This window comes from Argiope bruennichi, chromosome 2 (assembly GCF_947563725.1).
Source record: "Argiope bruennichi chromosome 2, qqArgBrue1.1, whole genome shotgun sequence".
Taxonomy (NCBI): Eukaryota; Metazoa; Arthropoda; class Arachnida; order Araneae; family Araneidae; genus Argiope; species Argiope bruennichi.
The window spans coordinates 81,380,667-81,408,088 of record NC_079152.1 but is presented as its reverse complement, the minus strand read 5'-3'; the positions used below and the strand labels follow the sequence as shown (position 1 = coordinate 81,408,088).

The 27,422-nt window shown below is 28.0% G+C and overlaps 1 protein-coding gene across 1 annotated transcript; it reads left to right on the top strand.

Moving 5' to 3' along the window:
- The first annotated feature begins 13,128 nt into the window (after nucleotides 1–13,128).
- On the top strand, nucleotides 13,129–23,406 carry LOC129962233 (uncharacterized). Its single transcript, XM_056075973.1, has 2 exons — nucleotides 13,129–13,488; nucleotides 23,335–23,406. The coding sequence occupies exons 1-2, from the start codon at nucleotides 13,129–13,131 to the stop codon at nucleotides 23,404–23,406; spliced, it is 432 nt and encodes a 143-aa protein (XP_055931948.1).
- Nucleotides 23,407–27,422: the final 4,016 nt, after the last annotated feature.

Here is a 27,422-nt window from a genome sequence, read left to right as displayed (position 1 = left end):
ACAACTAGACCACTGCAGGGAAAAAAATTATATCATCACAACTAAATACATATGCAGATTGGCAAGTATTCATAAACTTATTTGCAGTCAATATTTGTGTTTATTCATTCATATTTACAAACGAGTAATCGACAAATATATCTTTTACTTTCTATCCTTTACCTTACTAAATTTATCCTTTGTATTACTTACCAGGGGAAATTCTAGCACGACAAAGTGAATTGAAATAGGAATTAGATGCTCTGTAATTTACAAGGCACTTGTCATACCCAAGCCCACTTAGTCAACGATTGTAAGCCGATATTTTTAGTGCCTCTTGTTTTAGTAGCGTCATCTAAGACCCAGCTACTCATGTGTCACAACTCTTCTTACTGGGAGGACTTCATTCCAACATTTCATTCACATATCATAATTGAGACCTGAATCACAGAATTATCACCTCTTAACCGCACCCCCAGGGGGGTTGTCTCGTCTTGGAGGACTTTATAACACGAAAGATTTGCACGTGCACCAGCCAACTTATAAACGGAGAGTCTTCGGCCGGTGAAGTTCGAACTTACTACCCAAGGGTTTCGAGACCATAGCCCTACCAACCAGGCTATCTCCGGGCCAGATTTAGATTTTCTTCTAAGCACATGCTGAATGTAACAATAATAACTTCCATTTTAGAGCTGGCTTTCCCAGAAACAAAACTGGAGGCATCTTTAATGTACCTGGATTGCTCTGAAAGTAAATTAAGCAATAATAGTAACTGTAACTTTTGTAAACAGTTTTCATTAGAACGTTATTAGTCGGTCATATAAAATATATCAAGTGTTAACATTCTGAAATGAAATTATTTATTTTCTGGTTGTGGTATGAGAATAAGACGCTAAATTTGGTATTTAACTTGAAATATGTATATGATTTTGAAATATGGTAGGGAGATGGACTCAGTGACAAAAGAAAATAATCCTTTGAAATATAACATAATTATTTGAACAATTAATCAATTCCAAAAATAAATTAATCGATTCCAAAAATATTTCCTATAATATGTTAGTAAAAATGAGAAGAACTTTCATTTATCACAGAGAAAGATTTTTGATGAAGAAAATAATAATATATGATACAGATATTTAAAATGTTAAATTCATTTTTAATAAACGAAATATGTATATATATATATATATATATATATATATATATATATATATATATATATATATATATATATACCTTTAGGGCTAATGTAGGTAAAGCTTGTTGAAAAAAAATTCACATACAGAGTTCGTTAATTTTTAAAGAATACAAAATTAAACTAATGTCAAATATGAAAGTCTTAGCTTGAAAATGTATTTATCTTGATTAATCTAATTCTTAATTTTATACTGTACAGTTTCGTCATTGTAATATATTTAAAAATTATTTTTATTTATAGCAAAATGAAGTGCATACAAAATTGTATTTAAGATTGTTACAAAGGGCATATATATAAACGTAGTAAATAAATATTGAAAAGAAGTATAGAAAAAGGCTTTTATTTGTTAATAAGTATTAAAATTAAAGGAGAAACTATATACAAAATGGTATTAATAAAATGATAGTCTGCCCTGATTTTTATACTGGCTAAAATAGTTTTTGTGTAATAACATACTCCGAAACTATTAAGGAATTTTTTTTATCAATTTAATTACTTTTTAATTCAAAAATACCACTCATTATTGTAGGCTTGAGGTACATAGAAATCAATTTTCTTTCTCTATTAATGTCTTTTGCATAGGATTAGCATTTAATTAAATTATTTATTTATAACCGAGCGATATTCTGAAAAGTTAAAAATAGCGTATGTTTATCAAGAATTGACATTGTATAAAATTTTAAATTTTAGTGCTCCGGCACTACGGAGAAAAAGGGATTATAAAATCATATTACTGATACGCTTACAGTTAATGAATGGTAACTAAGCATTATGGAAAAGAAATGAAGCATATTAAATCACATGATAATATTTTTTAGTAAAAATAATTTTACAATTAATTAAATGATTTAATAATTTATTAAAATAATTTTATAAAGAAATTACAGAGAACTTTGATTAGAATATGCATTCAATAAGCGTTAATATTTTGCTTTATAGCTTATTTTTGCTTATGTAACCTAGCTTTCTAAAGCAGCATTATCTTCTTGAAAGAGTTGAAAACGAAGACTTCATTGTTGGATTATTTTTTAAACGCAATCAACCCACTGAATCCGTTCTTTGCCAGTTCATAAAAGGTAACATAAAACTTTTTTATTTCATTATAGTAATATAATTGTTCCATTTTCATGAAAGTCCGACTGAATTTTTATTTTTGCTATACTGATAAACTGAAAACTGATTTTAAAACTGATTTAAAACCATAAAAAATATTTATAAGAATAATATTTTATTTTCCTTATTAAAAATTACGATAATTTGAGATAGAAAAAAATTAACAAATATTTCATTTTATTACAATTTGCCTCTTTTTTTTCTTACCATAAGGTCTTGTTTTGAAATTTCAACAAGAGCCTTATTAAATAGCTCTTAGCATAGGTTTCAAGTCATGTCAATTTAGAATCTCGAAAATAAGAAATTAGTCTTACTATTCTAATTTCAATTAATATTAAATCTGAAATGAGATATTTTAAAATTAAAAACAAAATTAACAGTAAAAAATGTTCAATCATTAAAAGAATCTCTCAATAAAGTTATAAAGAAAATCATAACAGACTTATTAGGATAGAATCTCAGATTTTGTAAATTAAGGTTACTAAATAATAATTTGTCAACATCATTAAAAAGTGAAAAATTTTCTCAGTTTTTCCATATTTTATTTTTAATTATATAATTAAAAATACAATACTATAAAAACTATTTACAAAATATGCTTTTAAAAGTGTAAATCCTTACAAATAATATTTGCTTATTTTATCTTTTGAATCATTGAAGTTTGGTGAATTTAAATGTGAAAAAATCTTTATTCAACGTGTTCCTCATAAATAACGAGAAGTAAACTAGCTTGCTTTTCGGAACGGAGATCTAATTTTCTATCTCACTTTGAGCAAAGATCGTGTTTTCTTCGAAAAGTCTTTCTCACTGTGTTTATTTTTCTCAAATTTATATTTTATTTCCATCGCATCCAGATTTTATGAAAACGTGAATCAAAAACATCTCCTATCTTTTCTAGTTTATTCTTGAGACTTTTTCTCATATATTCATATCAAAAGCTGACTTGAGAAATGAAGCTGAAATGCATGTATATATTTTATCCTTTGATTTAATTTTACAATTATTAATGGAGTATATCAATGTTAGTACACAGTAGAATAAAATTTATAAATAACTGTGTGTTCGGCTTGCACTGGATTTGAAGATTTACTCTGATGTGTTTAAAAAACATCTCTAAGTTATAATGGATGAGTTCAATTTATTTTATCCCTGTTTGGACGTATAAATTCTGTAAAGTAATGGAAGAAATGTTGAATATGAATAAATTCAAAGAAAGTACGAATGATGAAAAAGTGTATAGCATAAATTAAAAAAAAAATCTGATTTTAACTGATTTTTCCGATTTTAATTTATTATAAAAGAAAAGATAAAGCAAAAAATTTCTTTTAATTAACAGAAGAATTACAATTAAAACTATCATTTGTGACATAATAAATACGCCTTTGAGAATTAATTTACGTTACTAAAACATTTGATTGTTAATTCTTCTGAACTTTAATTATATATTCTTCTATTAATTCTGATGTTTGAATATTTCTGGAATGTTCGCTGTTATAATGATACCAATGTGTGTACCTTTATAAATTTTATATGTGCATGCGTGTTTGCCGTATATGTGTGTTTCAGTTCTACAATTTAGATTGTTTGACTTAGAATTGCCGATTTGGCATATATATATATATATTCTGGAGGATGGTAATGGAATTCAACTTAATATCTGTACATCCAAGATATTTGAAAAATAAATAGTAGCTTCTGAATTATTGTCGAAAGTTTTATTATTCATTTAGCATTAGCGTCATTTTTTCAAATCTACATAGCTCTCGAGTTTACTTCATGACTAGCAATCAATTGAGTGAAAAATATTGAGAGGCATAATAGGGAAGTTTCAATATAGTAATTAATTAACTGTTTTGACTTTCCCAATTAATCAATGTGTTTATCTCAATAAACCTCTGCCCTTGAGCCATTTCCATTAACACCAGTTTGATGCAAAAATAAATATTCAAAATGTTGATATGTACTATTTTTGTTGTTATTGTTAATTATTATACAAGATACAAGATGAAAGTTTTGTTTTCAGTTTTTACAATGCTTATAAAGCGAAAGCAATTTTAAAAAACCTTCGGTCATGGATTTCGAATAACTTATTATAAGCGCTATTGTAACCATTTTTTAACTTTTCTTATATTATAAAAAAAATATCAAAAGTAATAAATGAATTGAAAAAGCGTTTTTAATATGTGCAAATGGAATGATAATCCTTTATGACTAAAATTAATTTTTCGATTTAACATATTTAGCGATATCTCTGGTGAAAGCAGAATTTTTAAAATTACGTTAATCACCGAATGGAATATTAAAATCGAATATAATTTCTTTTTTTTGGTGTTTGCTTGTCTCAAAGGCCATCCTCCGAACCTGCAATTCTGATTTCGTTTATTTATTCTATGTGTATGTAAGAAAAAATGAAAAGTATGTTTTTACTTCTTACAGTTTTTGTTTAATATCTTAAGAAATGTTATGCATTTTAATCCTAACAAATAATTTCTAACTAATAACTACTATGAAAATTGCGGATAAACAATTTTTTGCTCTAAATATTTGAAGCATCAATGTAAATATTGCTTAAATAAGTTCGTAATCTAGAATTTATATTTCTATAAAGTTCTAGAATTTCTATTTATGTTTCTATGAAGCTCTGTGGAGGCGTTTGGAATGGATATTTTGGATTATTTTGACTTTCGCGCATAAGAAATTAACCTTGTCAAAGTAAATATCATTTCACAAAAACTTCTTTTATGTCAGCTAAAGAATTAAGTAGAAGTTATTTTTTAATTATAAGAATGTCATTTAATTATATTTTTTTTCTCTGAAACAATGAATTTTTTAAGATTAATTTTATAAACCATACTAATGGATAGAAACGTTGTTATTTTTTCTCAAGTAATATTTTTTTCTTTTCTTTTTTGCTTTATCAGATCATTGAATCGCTTTCTTTTGACTCTATAATTTTGATATAAAAATTTTGATTGAAAATACAGAAGCAATAATTTACTCTTTAAATACTACTTTTTTTAAAATTGCTATATTTTTAATTGTTATCTATATGTTAAATTTAATAAAGAAAGCCAAATTTCCTTGGAAAAACTGGAATATTTCTTTCATTTTTTTTCATATAAAGTATTTGATCTATATATATATATATAATTGTTAATGCTGCCTTAATGCTTTCTTTTGATAATTTAATATCTTTTTCAGATTATTTCGTATCGTTTTCAGAAGCATCATATCAAAAGTATTTTATTTCATTCAATATATATTGAATGATGTAGATATTTTGGAACTTTCTTCACCTCTTAATTTTCTTTTTTATATGTGTTTTATATTTAGGCGAAGACATTAAATATTAACATGTTTGATTTCGAAAATAGACGCTGCTAATAAAAAATCATTTTCGAGTAAATTTTATTAAATTCTTATTTTTAATTTTTATTCTTCAAAGTCAAAATTTTAAATAGTTATGTATTCACTAGCGATATTCTATTTGCTCTAAATGTTAATATTTTTTGAGGATACTCTAAAGACTGAGGGAGGAGGTTAATATTATATATAAATAGCAAACTCCATTGACTGAGTCTCTATTCATGGAATCTTCAAAACAACGAAACCTAGACACTTTAGCTAGAAAATGCTATTTTGCTTATAATTTCATATTAAGGATGTATTTTTTAAATGTTAAACTAAATTTACAATGAAAAAATTAACTGAAACTTAAATTTTTTCGGGTATTTTTTAGAAATAAATTATTTCCCAAAAATAGGTTTACATCACATTCAAAGCATTTATTGTTTAGTGGCACCAGTTTGAATATCGTATTAATTCTTGTTTAATTTCAAAATACGTTTTAAATGTCTTTTGTAGAAAATGTTTCTGTGGTTGTGATAAGTTACACACCTTTATTAGTCAATTAATTTAATTAATATTTAATAAAAATTAACATAATTGTTAGTATAATAATTAATCAAAATATTAATTTAATTAATAATTAATTAATTTTCTTTATTTTATGAAATATTGCACACACTTGTTTTCCCAATAATAAAATTACTTTAAAATATTTACTTTATTCCAACATTAACGCTAATAAATATTTTCATTTATATTTTTATTTAATAACATGATGTCTTTTAAACTGTAAATTAGATAATGTCTTTTAAGCCTTTTTCGTCCGTCGTAACTCCAGTTTTTCGAATAAAAATGCACTTCTTGTGAAAAATATTATTATTTTTATGGCATTGTTATTAATTTTCTTACATTAAATAAAAAAACGTTTTAAACAAAAGGACCAGCATATTAATCTGTAAAATTCTAACAATATCAAATTGATTTTGCGTAATCTGATAATAGGCATTTCTCTTTAGATTTGTTTTCTTTTTACAGTTTTATTTTAATTTTCATGACGATTATAATTTTTTAACTTATTTTTTTCTTTTAAATATTTTTATTAAAGAAAAAGAAATGAAAAAAGACAAATTTAAAATTTGTTTGTCTGACCTTTTTAAAAGTATATTTTTTTTTAAGAATTTGTCTTTTGTTACTTTTTATTTTCTAAATATAGATTTTTTTGAGCCTTTTTAATTTTGTAATATTCAAATCTTGATATATTATTTCCATTAATAATAACCAATTTTTTTAAAATAATTTCCAGCTGATATAATTTTAAATAACATCTTTTTAATTTAAGATTAAAAAGAAATGTTTATTAAAATGTTGTCCATTTTCAACATTTATAATTTAAATTTAGAAGAAGATATGTAGATTTTATTCTACATATTTCTATAAAATGCTTATATTTTCTTTCATGGAATTTGATATTCAGGGAATTTGATTTTTTAGATTTTCTAAGGAAGTAATAAGAAGGAAAAAAAGGCAATATTGTATTGAAAATACAACATTGTTTTTAATATATTATAATGATGTCTATTTAATATTGAAAAGCGGGCTACATTTCAGCATTTTTCACGTTCAGAATTGGCAAATAAATTCCTTCAAACCCATTTAAATTAATTTTTTTTTCATTGCCCAATGGAGTTTTCTACATGTATTAATATACAGTCAGTTATTTAACCAGATATGGTCCCAAAGGGAAGCACTTCCACTCTTCCACATATTTTTTCTTGATCATATTTAATTTTTGTCTGTCAATTTGTTAGAAATGAATTTGCAGTAACAAAGGTTTTGTTTTTATTATGGTATTTAAAGTTTTACTGTTTTATTTCAAACGTTCACGGATAACTAAAGATGATTATATTTATTATATTTAATATTTTCAAAAATTTTATCAAGTATAGCATTTAGTGTTCATTTTTAAAGTATTTAAAAATTCTCAATTATTTAAAATAATGCATTCTCAGAATAACTAAACAGAATGCCTTTAAAAAAAAAGGTATTGAATCCTTCTTTTAACTTCGAACCTAAACTTAAATCTTTCAACAGATCCGTGTTTATGTTGAATTTAAAAAAGAATATTTGTTTATGGTGGGGAATTTAAGTAAAATTATTTTCAAATATATCTGCATTTATTTCTTTTTTAATAGCAGATCCATTTCATTAGTGATGGGGAGGGGAGAAAATAATCATTGAATTTTAGAGCCTACTCTTTTATCAGAAAATTCTCAATAATATGTTCATGATATTGTTCGTTATTCAGATGCTAATTGTATTACGATGTTGATGCTGTAATCGAAATGTGTTACAGCTTCACGCCGATAGATGGCGTATCTGTCGAGTACAAAGTTCTGTTAATTCCTTTTTTGTATCAGAACGTAGAGTGTGTAAGAACGATTCTGTGAGGAGACGAGGCATCCAACTGTGAGAGGTGTCCTAATCTGTAACAGTCTACATGAAGTGGCACAAAAAATGTGTCCGAAAATAAAATGGTGTTCACCAGAAAGAAATGAGTAATTATTTGAAGAGAATTACATTAAGTGGTCCGTCGACTACGCAGTATTGAATCATCGAGAGTTTTGAGAAGTCGGCAAGTGTTTCTGTTTTGCCGCGTGTGTTTACTTGATATTGTTCTCAGTGATTTCTGAATTGTTTAGAGTGATATCCAATGAATATAAAGTGTAAATTCCTATGATTGGACTATCCGATGATTGGATTATTATGTCCGTTTTGGTTTCAGGGTAACTGTGAGTATACTTTAGTTTTCCAAATTTATGTATTAGTTTCGTTTTTATGAGTTGCATATATTCAGAGTTCTCTTTTCAAAATGCTTTCAAAACTTAAAAAGAGTGAATTAATTGAAGTTGCCGAGGAACTAGAAATTAATATTCCTGCAGGTGCCAAAGTAGTTACTATTAAAGATTTAATTGAAAAAAGCGAGATCTATAAATATAATTATGAATTCGTAAAAACTGTAGTTGAGTCAATAATTGATAGGAAAAAAGATTACGAGAAAAATGAAGCACAGAAACTAGAATTGGAAAAACTTAAACTCGCGCAATTAGAAAAATACGAGAAAAATGAAGCACAGAAAGTAGAATTGGAAAAACTTAAACTCGCGCAATTAGAAAAACAACTTGAGCTTGCGAATTTACAAAAAGATGTAACACAAAAGGTTAATGTGACAAATAGCGATTCTGATTCTAATTTTAGTTTATAAAGTTTGATAAAAAGTGTCAAAACTTTAACTATGCCAGTTCCTACACGAGCAGAGTCGTATAATTTATTTTTCCAATCGCTTGAAAGAGCTTTCAAAACCAAAAATGTCTCAGAACAATTCAAATCAGAAATCCTATTAAATATTTTAGGCGAAAAAGTTACCAATTTAATGATATATTTAAATGAAGAAGAATTGTGTATGTATGACAAATTAAAAGAATTAGTGTTAAAAGAATTTCAGTCCACCCCACAAGAAGTTTTAAATAATTTCCGTAAAGCGAAAAAACGCCCAAACGAAAGCTATATCCAGTTTGCATCGCGACTTAGTGCAGCCTTTGATTATTATTGTCAATTAAGAAAGGTAAATGATTTTAAAGGAGTTTGTGAACTCATGGTTTCCGAAAAAATATTTGATTCATTAGATCGTGAACTACAAATTCATATTGGCGTGAAACAAGGAGAATCTTGGTATGTGCCATCAGATTTGGCCAGACATTGCGATATTTATGTATCGTCAAAATTCAAAAATGATAGTAATGTGTTTTCACGACCGCAAATTGTAAACCATTCTCAAAAATATCGTAAAGAATACAGTCCACAAAAAGCTTTTGTATCGGAAGTTAAAACTCCGAAATGTGTAATTTGCAAAGCTAATGAAAATCATTCCCTGAATGTATGTCCTGTGTTCAAAAATATGCTTGTTAATGAGAGAATAGAAGTCGTTAAAAATAAGCAATTATGTTTTAATTGTTTAAATCACCATAAAACTGCTAACTGTTATTCAAAATCCAGTTGCTCCATTTGCAAAAAACGACATAACACTCTTTTGCACTTGGGAAATACTCAAAGCGAAACTGAAACTCGCTCGCAAAATGCTAACGCGGGATTAAATCCAAGGTCAAATGTATTCGTTCCGCGAATTGAAAATCCTAGTCATAATTCTTCACAACTGACGAATGAGTCACCTGCGAAGAGTACGCATTCATTCACTGCTACCAACTTAAATCTAAACAAAATGGTTTTATTAAGTACAGCAAATGTAATGATTCAAAATAATGTAGGAATGTTTATGAGTGCACGTGCGTTACTGGATGTTGGTAGTATGAGTCATTTCATTTCAAAACGTTTAGCCGATAAACTGAATTTGAAAAAAGAAAGACGAAACATTGTGGTTTCTGGACTAAATCAATCTTCTTCTGTTATTAACTGGATCGTAAAAACAAAAATTTCGAACGTTAGCGGAAGCTTTGAAAAGGGAATTGAGTTATTGGTAGTGCCGCATATAAAAGATTGTATCCCCTCGAAACAATTTGACATTGATACGCTAGAATTAGATAGTTTCAATTTAGTGGATGTGAGTTTCAATGAACCTGGAGAGGTGGATATTTTATTAGGTGCCCAAATATTCTATGAACTTTTAAGATCGGGTCAAATTAGGTTTCCGGGAACAGACATTGTTTTTCAAAATACTGTGTTTGGGTTTGTTGCTACCGGAAGTGTTCCAATAGAAAACGAAACTACTGTTCATTGTGGGTTGGTAATAGAAGATTTGGATGCAAATTTAAGGAAATTTTGGGAAATTGAAGATGTTGAGGGGGATAAATTACAAAATGATGAGAGTTTAATATGTGAAGATCATTTCATGAAAACACATTTCAGAAATGACGATGGAAGCTATGTTGTTAAAATGCCGTTTAAAATAGACCCCCCATGTTTAGGCGAATCAAAACACATTGCTACTAAAAGATTTAATTCACTTTGGCAACGTTTGAAGAGAGAACCAGAGTATAGGCAACTATACAGCGAATTTTTAACTGAGTATGAGAATTTGGGGCATATGCAGGCAACTTGCGAAACTCCAAGGTATATTATGTCTCATCATGGCGTTTTTAGGCCAGAAAGTATTACTACAAAATTACGCGTTGTTTTTAACGCATCAGAGGCAACGTCATCTGGACAATCGCTTAATGATAATTTGTATTCAGGATCTGTTGTCCAAGATGATTTGTTCGCTATTTTGTTGAGATTTCGAAAACATTTTATAGTTTTCACCGCTGATATAAAAAAGATGTATCGTCAAATTTGGATACATCCAGATCAGTGTGATTTACAATGTATTTTATGGAAGGATTTAGAGGAAGAGAATTTACGTGTATTTAAGTTGCTCACTGTTACCTACGGAACCAAATGCGCTCCTTACTTGGCGACCAGAGTACTAAAACAAATATGCTGTGATGAGCGGAACAACTATCCTTTAGCCGCTGCTGCTGGCAAAGATTTTTACGTCGATGATATACTCAGTGGTATCGAGGATTTATCTTCTGCCATTGAACTACAAGACCAGTTAATACATTTGTTAAAATCAGCTGGTATGGAGTTTCACAAATGGAGCTCAAATAATCCTGTTTTGTTACAAAATGTTCCAACGTCGGACCGAGAATACAATTTCGACAACCCCAACTCAGCAACTTTAAAAACTTTTGGATTACAATTCAATCCTGAAAAGGATACATTTAGTTTTATTGTTCAAAAAATTGTGAGACCTGCAACAAAAAGAACAATGCTATCGGACATATCCAGATTGTTTGATCCTTTAGTCCTCTTAGGACCTTTGATAATCACAGCGAAGATGTTCTCGCAGAAGTTGTGGATTTTGAGAATTGATTGGGACGATGAAGTTCCCTTACACTTAAATAGAGAGTGGGAAAAATTTAGTTCTGAATTGAGTCAATTGAAAAATGTAAACATAGATCGTCATGTGGTATGTTCTAAAGTTCTGAAAGTAGACCTGATAGGCTTCGGAGATGCTTCGAAAAATGCATATGGTTGTGCTGTCTACACCAGGTCTTTGTCAAGGTCTGGTGAGATAAAGGTGTCACTCTTATGCAGCAAATCTCGAGTGGCTCCCATCAAAGAAATTAGTATCCCACGTTTGGAGCTGTGTGCAGCGGATTTGCTTTCCAAACTTACCGTTAAGGTTCTGTCATCCTTGCAACTAGACATTGATGGAGTACATTTGTACTCGGACTCCACTGTGGTGCTTGCTTCGATCAAAACTCCACCTACATCGTTGAAAACTTTTTTGGCTAATCGAGTCGCTAGGATTCAAGAGTATACTAAGAACTTCCAATGGCATTATGTAAATACTGCTGAGAATCCTGCGGACTTGATATCACGAGGAGTTTTCCCTTCAAAGATCCAACAGTTGGACATTTGGTAAAATGGACCGTCTTTTCTTTCATCTAGTAGCTGGTCAAACTTCAATGATGATCCTGGTGTCTCAGATGGTGGATATCTTCTTAAGGAGAAAGGAACTGCAAGGAACTCAGAACTGAATAAGGATCCTATGATTAACCTTTCCATTTGTAATAATTCTAGTTTTTTAGAATGTCTATTAGAAATAAGTAACAATTATAGTAAAATTGTTCGTGTTTTAAGTTATGTTTTCAGATTTGTCAAGAACCTAAAAGGCGCAGTGAAGAGAGACAACAGGTAAACTGAATACTGAGGAGTTGAACTATGCAGAAGCATTTTTAATTAAAAATGTCCAAATCCAAGAGATTGCCAAAGACGTCAGTAGTCTCCAAAAACACCACTATGTGCTTCCTGGTAGTAAATTAAAAACTTTGAATCCTTTCTTGGATTCTAAAGGATTGTTAAGAGTCGGAGGACGGTTGGGTAATAGTAATTTTAATTTTAATAAAAAGCATCAAATAATTTTGCCAAAAAGCCATAGATTAACTTTAATTATAATAGAACATTTTCATAATAAATATTTACATGTTGGTGCTTCTTCCTTGCTATATCTTGTTAGAGAAAAATTTTGGCCTCTAAATGGACGTAATAGCTGCAGAAAAATCGTTCATCAATGTATCATTTGTTTCAAAGCCCAACCAATTGCACCTTCTCAAATCATGGGCAATTTGCCCAAGGAAAGAGTGTCTCCAGATTTTGCTTTTAATTGTGCTGGTGCCGATTTCTGTGGGCCGTTTTATATTAAGAATAAGGCTCAGCGTAAAGGTGCTTTACAAAAAATTTATATTTGAATTTTTGTATGTTTTTGTTTTAAAGCTGTTCATATAGAAATTGTTTCAGATTTGACTTCTGATTCCTTTATAGCGACTTTAAAACGATTCATGGCTCGAAGAGGTAAATGTGCGAAACTATTTTCAGATAATGCTAAGAATTTTGTAGGAGCTAATAGAGAAATTAAAAAACTTCATGAAATGGTTAGAAAACCAGATGAAAAGCTGGCAGGCTATTTAGCTGCAGAAGGTATTGAGTGGAAATTTATTCCACCTAGATCCCCACACTTTGGCGGTCTTTGGGAGGCAGCTATAAAGTCATTTCAATACCATCTAAAAAGAGTTGTTAAGGGAATAAACTTAACTTATGAAGAGTTCTTAACGGTAATTGTGCAAATTGAGGGAATTTTGAATTCTCGACCACTTTGCCCCTTGTCAGCTAACGAGGACGATTTTGAGGTTCTTACTCCTGCACATTTTTTAATAAATAGGTCTTTAACCTCTTTGAATGAGCCTGATTTGACAAATTTAAAAGAAAGTCATCTCAAGAAATGGCAAAAGGTAACTAGACTTGTACAATATATGTGCAAATTTTGGCATCGTAATTATTTAAGTCAATTACAACAGAGATCTAAATGGATGTTTGACAAAAATAATGTAAAATTAGGAGATTTAGTGTTATTAATTGAAGATAATTTGCCTTGTTATAAATGGGCTATGGGTAGGATAATTAAAATTTATTATGGTGATGATAAGAAAATTCGTGTTGTTAAGATTAAAACACAGTCTAGTATTTGTAAAAGAGCCATTTCTAAAATTTGTGTATTGCCTATGGAACATAATTAATTTGTAATATTTGATGTTGAAATTTGTAAGTTTTGATTCTTATTTCTTAGAGATATTTATTATTATGTATATTGCGTATTTTTTACTAGATTTGTGTAAAAGTTGTAATATTGTTTATGTTATTGAACATTATAATCTCTTGAAACCCTGGGGTTTCAAGGTGGGGAGTATGTTGCAGCTTCACGCCGATAGATGGCGTATCTGTCGAGTACAAAGTTCTGTTAATTCCTTTTTTGTATCAGAACGTAGAGTGTGTAAGAACGATTCTGTGAGGAGACGAGGCATCCAACTGTGAGAGGTGTCCTAATCTGTAACAGTCTACATGAAGTGGCACAAAAAATGTGTCCGAAAATAAAATGGTGTTCACCAGAAAGAAACGAGTAATTATTTGAAGAGAATTACAAAATGATTGAAATAGAAAAAAAATATTACAAAAAAATGAATCAATAAAAAAAAATTCAAACGTATTAATAAAGATTATGTAATTAGAAAATTCAGTATGGTTAAAGTATAAAACGATTACTTTCAAATTTCGATATTAAAAATTATCTCTTTAGTTTTAGTTCCAAGCCACTGATTTATCTGCTATTATGTTGCTTTTAAGTAACAATTTAACATCCGCTTGTTTCCCAGGTACAGCGATTCTAAAGCATTGAAACGATGTTAAAACACTGTATTTATCCCGATTTCTCATTTCTATTTCAGATCTCACGCAACCGAGTATCACGATGCCGAAAAAAAAAGAACACATTTTTCTTAAATGGGCATATTTTCCTAGTGATCATTGTGTATATTTTAGAAAAAATACCCCTCTTCCTTTGTCGTATTTACTGAAAAGTTTCATGTACTACAGATGATTTTCCGAAAGAAAACAAATAATGAATAAATAAAATATTTCATGAAATTGTCGATCAAAAATGGTAGTACCTATCATTACTTTTGTATGTATTTATTTTGTATGAAAATGTATTTTATATGTTTTGAAAATCAATCTCTGATTGGAAAATAAATTTCGAATGCTTAAATATTTCTGGTAAATAATACCATTAAAAATAATAATTTTTTTAAATGCTTAAATAGAAAGCAGCCATTTGTAAACATTCTAAAAAAATCCAATTTCATCATCTAGTTTATTTTTTTATCCTCACAATGAGATGATTTTAAAAAATCAATCCTATGAATTAATATAAAACTCCTAATTTTAAAAGCATATTTAAATTCTTTTATTTAGCTTGTTTCCATTGTTTTAAATTCTTTATTATCAGATAGTTCAAGTAAATTCGTTTCTAAAAGTACTTATAAAAATTTCATTTGCAGTTCGTCTATAATTATATATATCTTTATTAATAATAAAGATGAACATGTATTAGTATGTATGTTTGGGCACTCTACAGGACAGACAGCTACTAAATGTGATCTACAGCTACGAAATTCGGCATATGTGCCTTAGAAATGTGCAACTTGGAGAGATTTTTTAAAAATTTGAATTCATCTGAATTTCGGCGTTTTTCCACGATAATTTCTGAAAATACCATTGCGCATGCATTTTATATGATTCTAAATTTTAAAAAAATATTTTATTGAAAATACATGTGTGTGTATAAATTTGCGCCCATGCCTGATTTCCAATACTTGATTTCATTGCTGCACTGAAATTCAAACTTTTTTCATTCCCACAATAAATATTTAATAGAGTGATTTTCTTTCTTCATTGAAATCAAAGAATTATGAATTCTGTTTAATTTCTGTATAGTTTACAATACAAATAAGAGAGTTAACTTAAATGTCAAGAGACTTAAGAGAGATATATATCGGATATTCTTGTTTTTACTAACGCTACGGTGTACCCTGTAAACAAAATTGAAGTAAGGCAACTTAATTTACACGGCTTTAAAATTAATCAATTTGGCGTAATCATGGATATAATGTAATATCTTTCTAAAATCAATATAACCAATGTTCAGGCAAAACTGCTAATCACCTAAGGGGACTGGCTAGAAATGAAATAAAATTATCGATCTTATTTGAAATAGTTTATAAAATTCCCAGTATGGTCGATAAACTAATAATATTCATTAGAGTAATACTATCTGACAGATAAAATTTTTTGTACACAAATGGTTTGTCATCATTTGGAATAGAAAAAAAGTCAGAAACGAGCTGGGCGATTGAACAACGCTATGCTTGACTATTGAATATAAACTAAAAAGAGAAGTAGTGGAAAAGAGGTTTTTCCTTATGTTCTGTATTTATATATGACATTGTAACTATACTTTGACAAAAGATCAAAGAGTCTCACATTGGAGATGAATGAAAAATGTTGGATTAAGGCCAATATTTTTTTACTATAAATTTCATATTAGTAAAAGAATTAAGTTGGAAATAAATTCAATTTTCAGATTTTTAATCTCAAACAGGAGAAAAATTACCACAATTTTAAGAAGTATTATTTTAAAACACCTCTTTTAAGTCTTGAGAAAGAAAATTTTATATTTCAATAAAAAATCCCAATATCCATATTAATTTTTGAATGTGTTAGCAGTTTAAAATATATCTCACTTCTTCCATAAATATTATAAATACTTTTTTTTCCTTTTTTATTTTTTATTCAAATGGAATTCTTAATTATTTGTAAAGACTCAACTTTACAGTCAGTTTTTATACGCTTTTAGATTAATTAGAATACTACAATATTATATAGTCTTGCGTTGAAATGATATACTATTTCTATATTCACAGAAGTTATCAATTAATTCATTACATTTATGTAATATTGAATCCCCATGAGGCGTGATATCCGATTTGTATTTCAGGAAAAACGATTGATAATTTTATTCTATTTTATTTCATATATATCAGTGTATACAATATAAGCAATAATAAAAATGATAAATAAATTTATCATTTTAATGGATAAGATATAATAAATTTTTATTACAATTCTAAGGTAAATAATTTTTTCTCATAAACCGAAGCGTTTAAACAGATGCGAAAAATTGATAATATAATAATAAAATAGCCTAAAGAAATAAAATGTGTTAAATTCAGCAAACAAAAAATACTGATTCATCTGGCTTTATAGAAATCATGCTATTGAATGAAATTGTTTAGAATCATATTATCCTGAAAGTAAGCTAATCCCAGTCAAAATCTTTATGGGAAAATAAAGCCACTACTACACTGAGAGTCAAATGACTAACATGTGAAAACTGTTGAGTAACATGCTTACAAAAAGCGCTCGAAAGGAAATTAGTATTCATTTTAACTTGCAGTTAAAAATAACAGTGTATTATTTAACAAAACTTAACTTTTTTTAAAAATTTAATGTAGCTTGTTAAACATATCTATCGAAATCTAAAGAATAATAATAAGGATATCATTAGTACATTAATGGTCAATGACAAAAAAATCAAATATAAATTCTTTGAATTCACAAAGAAAAATATATTGTAAAATAACAGAATGATTCAAAATTACAAGAGAAAAACTTTCATTCATTTTTTTATCCTGTATATCATTGTACTTTTATTGCAATAAATACCGCGACTCTTTGTCATTTTTTTAAATGACCTTACTTTCAAACCAATTAAACAAAAGAGAAACAACAAGAACTGCAGAATATGAAATTTCAAATGTAGATGTTATTAATTAACCTTTAAAAATGTTCCAATTAACTGAAGAACGACAAGAACTGCAGAATATGAAATTTCAAATGTAGATGTTGCATAACCTTTAAAAGGCTCCAATTAACTGAATAATTTGTGATATTAATTAAATCCTTAATATTATGCCAACGCGTTGGTACAACATTTAATACTAGAGCTGAAACTCACAGATATAGTTTCCATTCTTAGTTTATTGAATGGCATGATTTTATACATATTTTCATCCATAATAAAATATGAATTTTTATGAATTTAAAAATGCAATTTGTGAATAAATAAAAAATAGATTCATTTTACTCTAATTATAACATTCATAAAACTGATTAAAAAATAAATCCTTATGCATGAACAACAAAAGAATTGAGACTTATTTTTATACAAATAAGTTCAAATGCTCTAAAATAAATTAGGTTAATTATTTTCTATTTTATGGACATGGAATTTAATACCGCAAATTGTATCTAGAATATATAAAATTGGGGAATCTCCAAAGTATATTATAGCAAACAACGAATAATTCAGCAATTTATTTCAGAAAACTCCAGCATCAGCATTTTGGGTAAACAGCTTATCTCAAAATAAATACTTTGATTCCCTGTTGCACAGCTAAATCCAATTACGAAGATGTTTTCACTGAAAAATATCATGAAAAGTGGGCTTATAATGAGATTATACTTGAATAGTATTAGATTCTGATGAATCATGTTATTTCTTGAGACCAGATATATACAGTTTTTTTTATACATTGATTTCATTCTTATGCGTTGCATTTTTACAGCATTTTAACAATTTGAAAAGAAAAATAATAATTTTATTAGTAAATATTTAAACTGTTGTTTTTAAAGCTGATTTAAAGAAAAATAAATGTTTATATTTATGATTAGATAAACATTTTAAACTTCTAGTGAATACAGTATGCGAGGTTGGTAAAGAATGAATAAATTCATGAATCTTTTTAAAAGATTCTTTTTAAAGAATTGATTTATACAAATTATATTATTATATAGGTATTTTAAGGTGCAATTTTACATAAAGGATGTCCAAAAATTAAAGCAAGATTTGAATTTGCCACCATTCTTTCAGTAAAGTGCTGTAAATTCTATTAATATAACCATTTGGCGGCTGATAGTTCAGGGATAGTAAAAATGGAGCGTTACGCGATAGAACAACTTATTCAGGCAAATTTGAATTAAATAAAAAACACAGTTTTTTTTTTTAAATTGTTATATTTGTATTGAATCGTAAAGTACATAAGATAGGGTTATGTATGGAATAAGACATTGAGTAAATGTCTTCCACGGCTTTGCTGGCACATACGCACCCTTTTGTTGAAATTTTCCATGACCATTTTGCATAAATGTAACTGAATTTTGTTGATTCAGCGTTGAATTTCCTCTTTCAATGTTCACGTGCTTGTGGGCTTGTTGGAATAGAACTTAAACTTCAAATAACCCCATAAGAAGAAATCCAATGGTGTTAAATCACACGATCTAGAGGACCAATACTTAAATTTTCGTACTGACTCTAGCCTCCAGACTTTAATTATTTTTGAAATATTTTTCAGAAATTAAAAACAAGTTGTTCTATCCTATAACGCTCCCTTTCTACTAACCCTAAACTATCAGCTATCAAATGGCTTTTTATTCAAGTTTCCAATCCTTTATTGCACAAATGGTGGCAAATTCAAATCTTGCGTTAATTTTGGGCACCTATTATATGCTGCTGACATTTATTTTATCATGAATAAAATATAAAGCAATTATGCATTTTACTTTTTAATAATAATATTCTTAGTGTCAGTGGATCGCATTTCACATGGAGTTTGGGTGTTTTAATTTAAATTTAACCTATTACATAAATAAAATAATTCAACTAAAATATAAATCATTCTAACTGTTTAAGAAAAGAAACGAGTGTTTTGATCATGAGCTTTAATATGAGATTTTACTGAGCCTCTTTATTAAAAAATTGTATAACAAAAAAAGAATTGCAAATCCTATTAGAGAATTCTACTTCATAAATATCCAGAATCCAATCTATTTATAACTCTTCTCCCATTGGAAGGCGTCATAAAAGTCGAGATTAAGAATTTCCTTTATGGTTTCTCCTTCTTGGATTTGTGGTGCTTTCTCCTTCCCTGGTAGATAAAGAAATATGTGGCATTCAGTCGTCTCTACTCCGATAATAGGGCATACTTCCAACGTGTGGGGCTATAGAGTGATCGGTGACGGCAATTAGGATTCAATAATAGATTCCGCCTCTATGCTGTCGTGATGACTATCAATAAATTTCTCTAAGTGCTACAGTAAGATGAAGGCAGATCACGTTTCCAGTTATGTATGATTTTAATGCACAAAATATCTTATGATATTTATATAATACTGTTTGGCATTTGCAATATAATATTATACTGTAAAAACAAAATAGAATATCAAGCGCAACATCAATTTTTAATTCAAAATGTTTCTCGATGTTTTAGATGAAATATTTAACGGAAGTAAAAGATTTAGCATAATTTTTAATTATAGAAATTAATTTAGAAAAAAGTAACTAGTAATATTAGGTTTTTTTTTATATATTTTCAATAAGTTCTGTTTATAAATTATTTTATGCTCAGTTAGATCTCAATATATGATTTTTAAGATGATTAGAAACTGGTCACAGGTCCCTTACAAAATAATTAATCTAATAATAGCTTGCAAATTTTTTATAGTGTTTACAATATCAAAAACACAAAAAATTGAAATTATTTTTATGCAAATTGTGTAACGGAGATTTTACTTAGTGGATTAATGGTAAATCTCTTAAAAATATTTTATAAATATCATGCAATATTTCATTGTGCTATAATTATATATGAATAAGATTACAGAAATTTGCAATTAATATCTGGCTTATGAAATTGGTTTTCAGGTTACATGGATTTAAATAAAAAAAAATGTAATGAAAGTCTATTTCAGATTACATTCATATAAATTTCTTAATTTTTTTATAGAATAAAAAATGTATCTTGAAAAATTAAGCTTTTTATGGCAATCTGTGTAGCAGCTTTTATTATATTGTTTGAAGAAAATATTTCAAGCATATACATATCATAAGAGATTTCATGGACAGTTACATATCAATAGTAACATAAAAAATTACAAAAAAATCTATTCGCAATATATATATATATATATATATATATATATACAAAGTTTTTGGTAATGACTATAGTTCTAAGATGTGGGAAATTGATTATCATTTTACAAAACCATCATTCTGCTTTCGGCAGTTGGTGTATTCTATTAGCATATAAAAATTTAATTGCATTAATTAAATTTAAATTGTAACTTTTTTTATAACGTTGGTTGTCTAAAAGCTTTAATTGCTGCGAAAAGCAAAGAAATGTGTCTTAAAATATATGCAATTGCATAATATTTTTTTCAAAATTGTTTTAATTGTTAAATTATAAATATAACTAATAGATATTGTTTTTCATTTAACAAAGACATTGATTTCGAAACTTACATTCAAAAATTTAAAATTTGTAAATACTAAGATTTTCATTCTTTTTCATTTTTCATTATTCATTATTCATTACTCATTTTCATTTTTCATTATAAAACTAAGAAACTAATTAAAAAATGAGTTTCAATAAGTAAAACACACACAAGAGCAATATAGCACAGAAGAACATACATTAAAATCTCAGTATGTATAGACATATATACCATGTGTATTCAATCACAAAAAAAAATAAAAAATGATGTAGTTAAATCAAGAAACCAAACTAAAGTCATTTAACCAAAAATTCAGAATAGCTCGTTTTAAAAATACTAAGCATAATATGATGAATGGCAAGTACCCCCGTATCCTGTTTAAAATCTTATAGAAGTTATACAATATGAAGAAATTAAAATATTTAAATTTTGACTAAATGTTTCAAAAAGGTTCCTTAAAGATCTTACCGCCGTAAGGAAATCTGTAGACCTCAGACTCAGTATAATCCTTCGAACCAATTATGGCTTTATTAAAGAAAAGAACATAATAAATATTCCGTCTACTACACTAACTAAGTAAATTAAACACATCACGTAGATAAGAAGATATATCTCGAGAGAAAAAGATCTATTTTTCCGGTAAAACTAATAATTCAAGAAATTGGTTGAAAACGCTTAATAGTTTGACTTTTATTACGATAATTAGTATCCCAAGCACTGTTAAATTATTCTACACTAGATCTGACATGATCACAGTGCAAAACATGCAGGGCGATTTAATTTGAAAAGTCATTTCAGAACTCCAAGCCTTAAATAGGTCTTGAAATCCATGGAATGAATATGTACTGTAAAATTAAGTTTAGTGTCACAAAAAATACCCAAATATGCAGTTGAATATCAGTGTGATAATGAAATATCATTAATTTCTTAAATACGATTCAGAAGCTGAGCTTTCCTAGTATGATTTATAATATTTCATTTATCAATGTTCGGGCATAACTTGGCTATGTAGCACAGACAAAGAAAACCAAGATTTATCTGTAGAAAGACAGCCTCAATATATGGAGATACAGAATGGAACAACTTCAAGTCATCAGCACATAAAAGACAGAATAATTGTGACTACTACTGTACTGAGTTACTAAAATTGTTCTTTTGTACTGAGTTACTAAAATTTCACTTTTGTACTGAGTTACTAAAATTGCACATTTGTACTGAGTTACTAAAATTGCGCATAACATTACTAAGATTTTCACCATTCATATTTGTTAGATTAACATGTATTAAAAATAAAATTTTAGGTAGTAATATAGTCCATTTAAATAATTTATGTATCAGTCAAGTAAATATTTTAGGCAAGCAATCTGAAGTAAAGAGTGGACAGTAGATTAAAATAAATCAATCATTAAATAAATATTTAACACATTTTGAGAGTAAACGAACATGCAACTTGAAATTGGGTAGCCTAATCAAATTTGCCTTTAACTTCGCAAAGAACAAACTAATCAATAAATGTTCTCTCTGAATTCAGAGATATTTTGAAAATCTTTAAAATATAATTAATATTCATTTTAATGTTTAAATAAATCATAAAAATGCACAGACAGCAAAATAAAAACTGTGTTTACAGCTTTTTCTGTCTCTCAGATGAATAGTTATAACAATAATAATAAAATTAATATTTGCTATTAATTTCTCATTAAATACATCTATGTTAGAGTTCGGAAACATCCGTTTTATCAAAGGACTCAAAATTTTGATAGTAAATTTATTTCTCAAAAGAAATCAAAATTAAATTAGTTTAACCGATAAAAAAATGTTTAATAGCTGATAACGTATAATAACACCATATTGTCATTGAGAAGACAGCAAAAAAATTGAAAAATCGAGCTGTTTCTTAATCATACAAATTTGTAAATTTAAAACAAGATAAGTTATATAAAAATGAATTTCATCTGTAAATATTCAGAATGATTCATTGTCAGGTGCGTTTAATTTTCTCTTTTATATAATTTAACTAAGGTATTTGGAAAGTTTATTTTAAATTTCGAAAAGAAAACATAATTTCAAAAAAACTTAAAATGGAATATTTCTTTTTCTCTAAAGTTTTTTTTTAACCTATCCTTTTTGTTACTTTCAAGATTATAAAAGTTTCAGGCCCAATTAAAGTTTTTTTTCTCCTCGAATTTATTACGATGCAGTTTATCATTAATTCGTTATAATAACTATTCGTTATAATAATTTAAATTCGCATTATTTTAATTGAAACTAAATAATTCGTTTGCATTTGGAAAGTTTAAGTCTGATTCTTTTTTTTTTTCAATTCAATTTTCTCTCTTCAGTTTCAACTTTTCATTGTTTATTTTTTTAATTTAATTTATTTATTTTTTTTTTTTTTTTTTGTTAATTCATAGTTTAAAAACCTTTTCACAACATTAAGAGAAGGAAGACCACAGATTGTATTGGCTAAAGATATGGCCACATGAAATCATTCCTCTTTTTGTAAGAAAAATGTATTCTTCAACCAACGAGACTTGGTGATTCGTAGAACGAATATGCTTTGCAGCACATGCAGAATATTCTCTTATTAAAATTAGAATGATTACTTAAAGCACTTTTTTCTGTTCTTATCTGGAAGAGAGGTTTAATCATACAGTGTTATTATACTACTTATAGCTTTTAAACGTAGAGTAGAGAGTTTCGCAATTCAATTTGACATCATAATTCTAAATCATGGAGATATTTCGTTAGAAATCGATTGATTTAAAAATAGAGGTTTAATTTTATTTTAAAAATTGTGGAAGAAACAAGAGAAATAAGTTGTTCAGTATTTGAAGAGTGAAAGACCATTTAAACAAAAAAAAGAAGAAATTGAATTTTGGTGTAATTTTGGATAGGTGTTTTTAAATAAAAAAACAGTATTTTCGGTTTGAAGATATGATTTTGCTCATCAACTTTTTTTTGTAATATAGTGAAAAAAATATGAAATTCATTTGATAATGATTTATCAGATTTTATCACTTCATTCGAAGAGAATAAATTATTTACTATAAAAGAAACTCTTACTGCAATATTTCAGAATAATACTATCCATCATTGTGAAAATTCTCCAATAATATCGTTTATTACATAGTTTAATTATACACTCATACCCATAAATTAAGGATAATTCACAGTCAATTAGAAATCGAACTCTAAAATAAATATATCGCATACATATATATTCATCTTCAAAAATCATATGCAAATTGCAGGAAGCCAAGAGATGACACCGACAGTACATTCCAATGACGAGAGTCATGTATAAGGAGTGCAGGCAAAGAAGTAAAACTGTTCCCAAGCGCTTTATAAGCCTTTCAGTGCAATAACCACATAGTTATGACTCAAAGGACGCTTTTGGATGAATTTTTACATGGTATGATTATCGGCCGTCTGGAATGTGGGCGTATCCAGCTGGAAATATCCGAGGAACTTGGAATCGCCCAGAGTGTCATATCCAGGCTTTGGCTATGATTCCATGATGATGGTAATGTGAGTAGACGTTACAGCAGAGGTCGCCTCCGAGTTACAATGCCGAATGAGGACTGGTATGTGGCAGTTACTGCCAAAAGAAACATACAGAGTACAGCATCAGACCTGCCTGGTCAGCTCTCTTCAACTACTGGTACGACAGTTTCAAGGCAGACCGTGTACAGACGCTTAGGGCAGATTGGTCTATATGCTCTTAGGCCTGTTAGATGTGTTCCATTTATTGCAACTCACTGTCGCCTGTGCTTATCCTGGAGTAGAGAGCATGCATTGTGGACAGCGCAATAGTGGGTTTGTGTGATGTTTTCCGACGAGGCCAGGTTTAGCTTGCAGTCTGATTCTCGTCAGATTTTCATATGGAGAGCGTTAGGTACCCGTTACCACCAAGAAAATATCATTGAACGACACCGTTACAGTGGTGCAAGATTGCTTTTTCGGGCAGAAATTATTCTGGGTTCCAGAACTGACCTGCATGTTCAAATTGGAACCATAGCAGGCTAAATGTATTGGGACTTCATTCTGGAACAACATGTATGTTTATTTCGGGGAGCCATGGGCGCAGAATTCTTGTTTATGGAGCATATTTTTTGCTCTTTACCTTTTGTTTAATAACTTTTTTATGTTTAAATTTTGAATAAAAATATTCTTCTCTTCTTTTCAAATTAAATTTTGAATACGAGATATAAAGGCATATAAATATTCTTCTTCATAAGGGATATTTTGTAAATGAACTGTCTTTTGAAGAGTTCTCCCAAAGGGTAAGTTGGGACATCCCTAGAATTAAATATTTTACTTTTGATGTAACTTATAAAATTGAATTTTACTGTAATACTCTTTTAATACCACAGTGGAAGGAATATGATTAATAAAAATTTTGAATTTATCCATTCCTCCACATTTCATCCTGCCGCAAATTAAATTGTAGGAAATTTAATTTGGAATATAGACATTTATAAACTATTGAAAAAAATCATTTTAAATAAAACTATTATTATACCACGAAATTCAAATGTTCTTGGAATAAATAACAAAATCTGTATGAAATCTGTACAAAATCGGTATCTTTAGTTAAATTAATAATTTTAGAATTGCGGGAATAATTTTTCTTTTTTATAAGCTAAATCTTCTATACCCGTAATATTTTGATATGTTTTGTTCCTAAATTCCCCATATTGAATTTTTCAAACAAAACTATGTAGATGTATCTTTGATGTGTAGGGGATGTATTCCCTAAAGAATAGGAGGGATACAAAACAATTTATAAAACTGCAGATGGAAATGCGTTGAACTGGCTTTCCTTCCTTTCGTTTTGTTGTGAATTTTTTTCATATGTCTGTACTGTAAATAAAGAACAAACTTTTCAATAACTAAATATTAACAATGACCCCCAAAACAAGATTAAAATTTTGGTATAAATTAAATTCTTTTTAAAGAAGAATGGAATATATATTGAATAAAATTAGCTTATTATCAATTATTAAATCAATGTATTTGAAAATATTCGAAAATTTATTAAATTTAAATGTTAAGTATTCTATTGAAAATCATTTTCTATGGATACATATGGAAAATCATTTTCTATGGATACATACTTTCTATGGATACATTCTATATCTCTGGGGAAAAGGTTCTAGAAACTAATAATTGGCATTTAACGAGGATTAAAATAAATATATTTATTCTGTTATTATTAAATAAATTCAAACCAAATCTGTTTTAAATTCTAAATTATGTCTAATACTACAGAAAACTATATCCAGGTTATCAGCTAAAGCTTATATAACAGATAATATTAAAATAAATGTTTTATACTATTAGCAGCAGAACTGATCCTTGAAGACGAACCTTTAAAGAAATAATTCTGAAAATTAATTTCCAAAAAATGAAAAAAAAAGCAAATCTATTATTGAAATAATTATTGATAAAAAATTCTGAAACTGAAACGAAGACCATTGCCATAGAACTTTGAGATATATAGATAGTTAATTAATATAACTGTTTAGATAGATCCATATAATAAAAAAAAATCACTTGAAAAGGGATTACTTTTAACAAAGGAATTAGATAAACTAGTTGATTTAAGTTGATCTTCATTTAACAAAGAATTGGATCAATCAGTTGACTTTCTTAATGAATCACAATTTAGAATTAAAATTTATTTTTTCATTAAATTTACTTTCATAGTTTTTTTACAACTGCTTTTCAAAAATTAAAACTAGTACATATAAAGTTAAGTCCCTATTCTTTTTTGATATAAATTTAATGATATCTTTAAAATATTGACTCTTGATATTAAAATGTTTTATCTTTTTACGGTACTACTTTTAATTTGTAGTGTCTTTTAAAATCCAATCAAACTAGGGTTTCTTCTTTTTCGCATTGTTTATTCTGATACAATAAATAAAATGCATGAATTCCATGCATTAGTAAAAATTAAATCGTTCAGTGGCAACTGAGTTTTAAATAGTATACGGACACTATTTATAACCATAGCTACTTCAGTTTAAAGAGATCTTCTGATTTGTATGGAAACCGCAGGAACATCTTATTATTTTTATGAGTGAAACTGTATCATCTATTAACATATATGCTTTTTTCCCAAAGTGCACAAAATGGCTCGTGTTGAGCTGTATATTGTTACAAATTTCCTTTATTACTTCCTTGTGCAGTAAATCTTCTGAAAAGGAAGATGATTTTATAGATATAATAATGATTAGTAAATGGAGGCTGAATTAATGAGTCCCAATCTAGACGACAAACTTGGCAAAAATTTAGTGAATTTTGAAATAATAATAAATTAGCCAGAATAATTAGAGAATCTTGGCTATAACTGAATTTTGTTTCAATATTTGTCCTAGAACCGTGTCTTGATGCCTTGCCACGTTAGTTATAAAAGGGATAGTCTAAATACGAACTACATTCAATGGAGTTGAGCTCAAGCAAGTATTTGAGCGAGGATTTTTTTTTCTGGAAA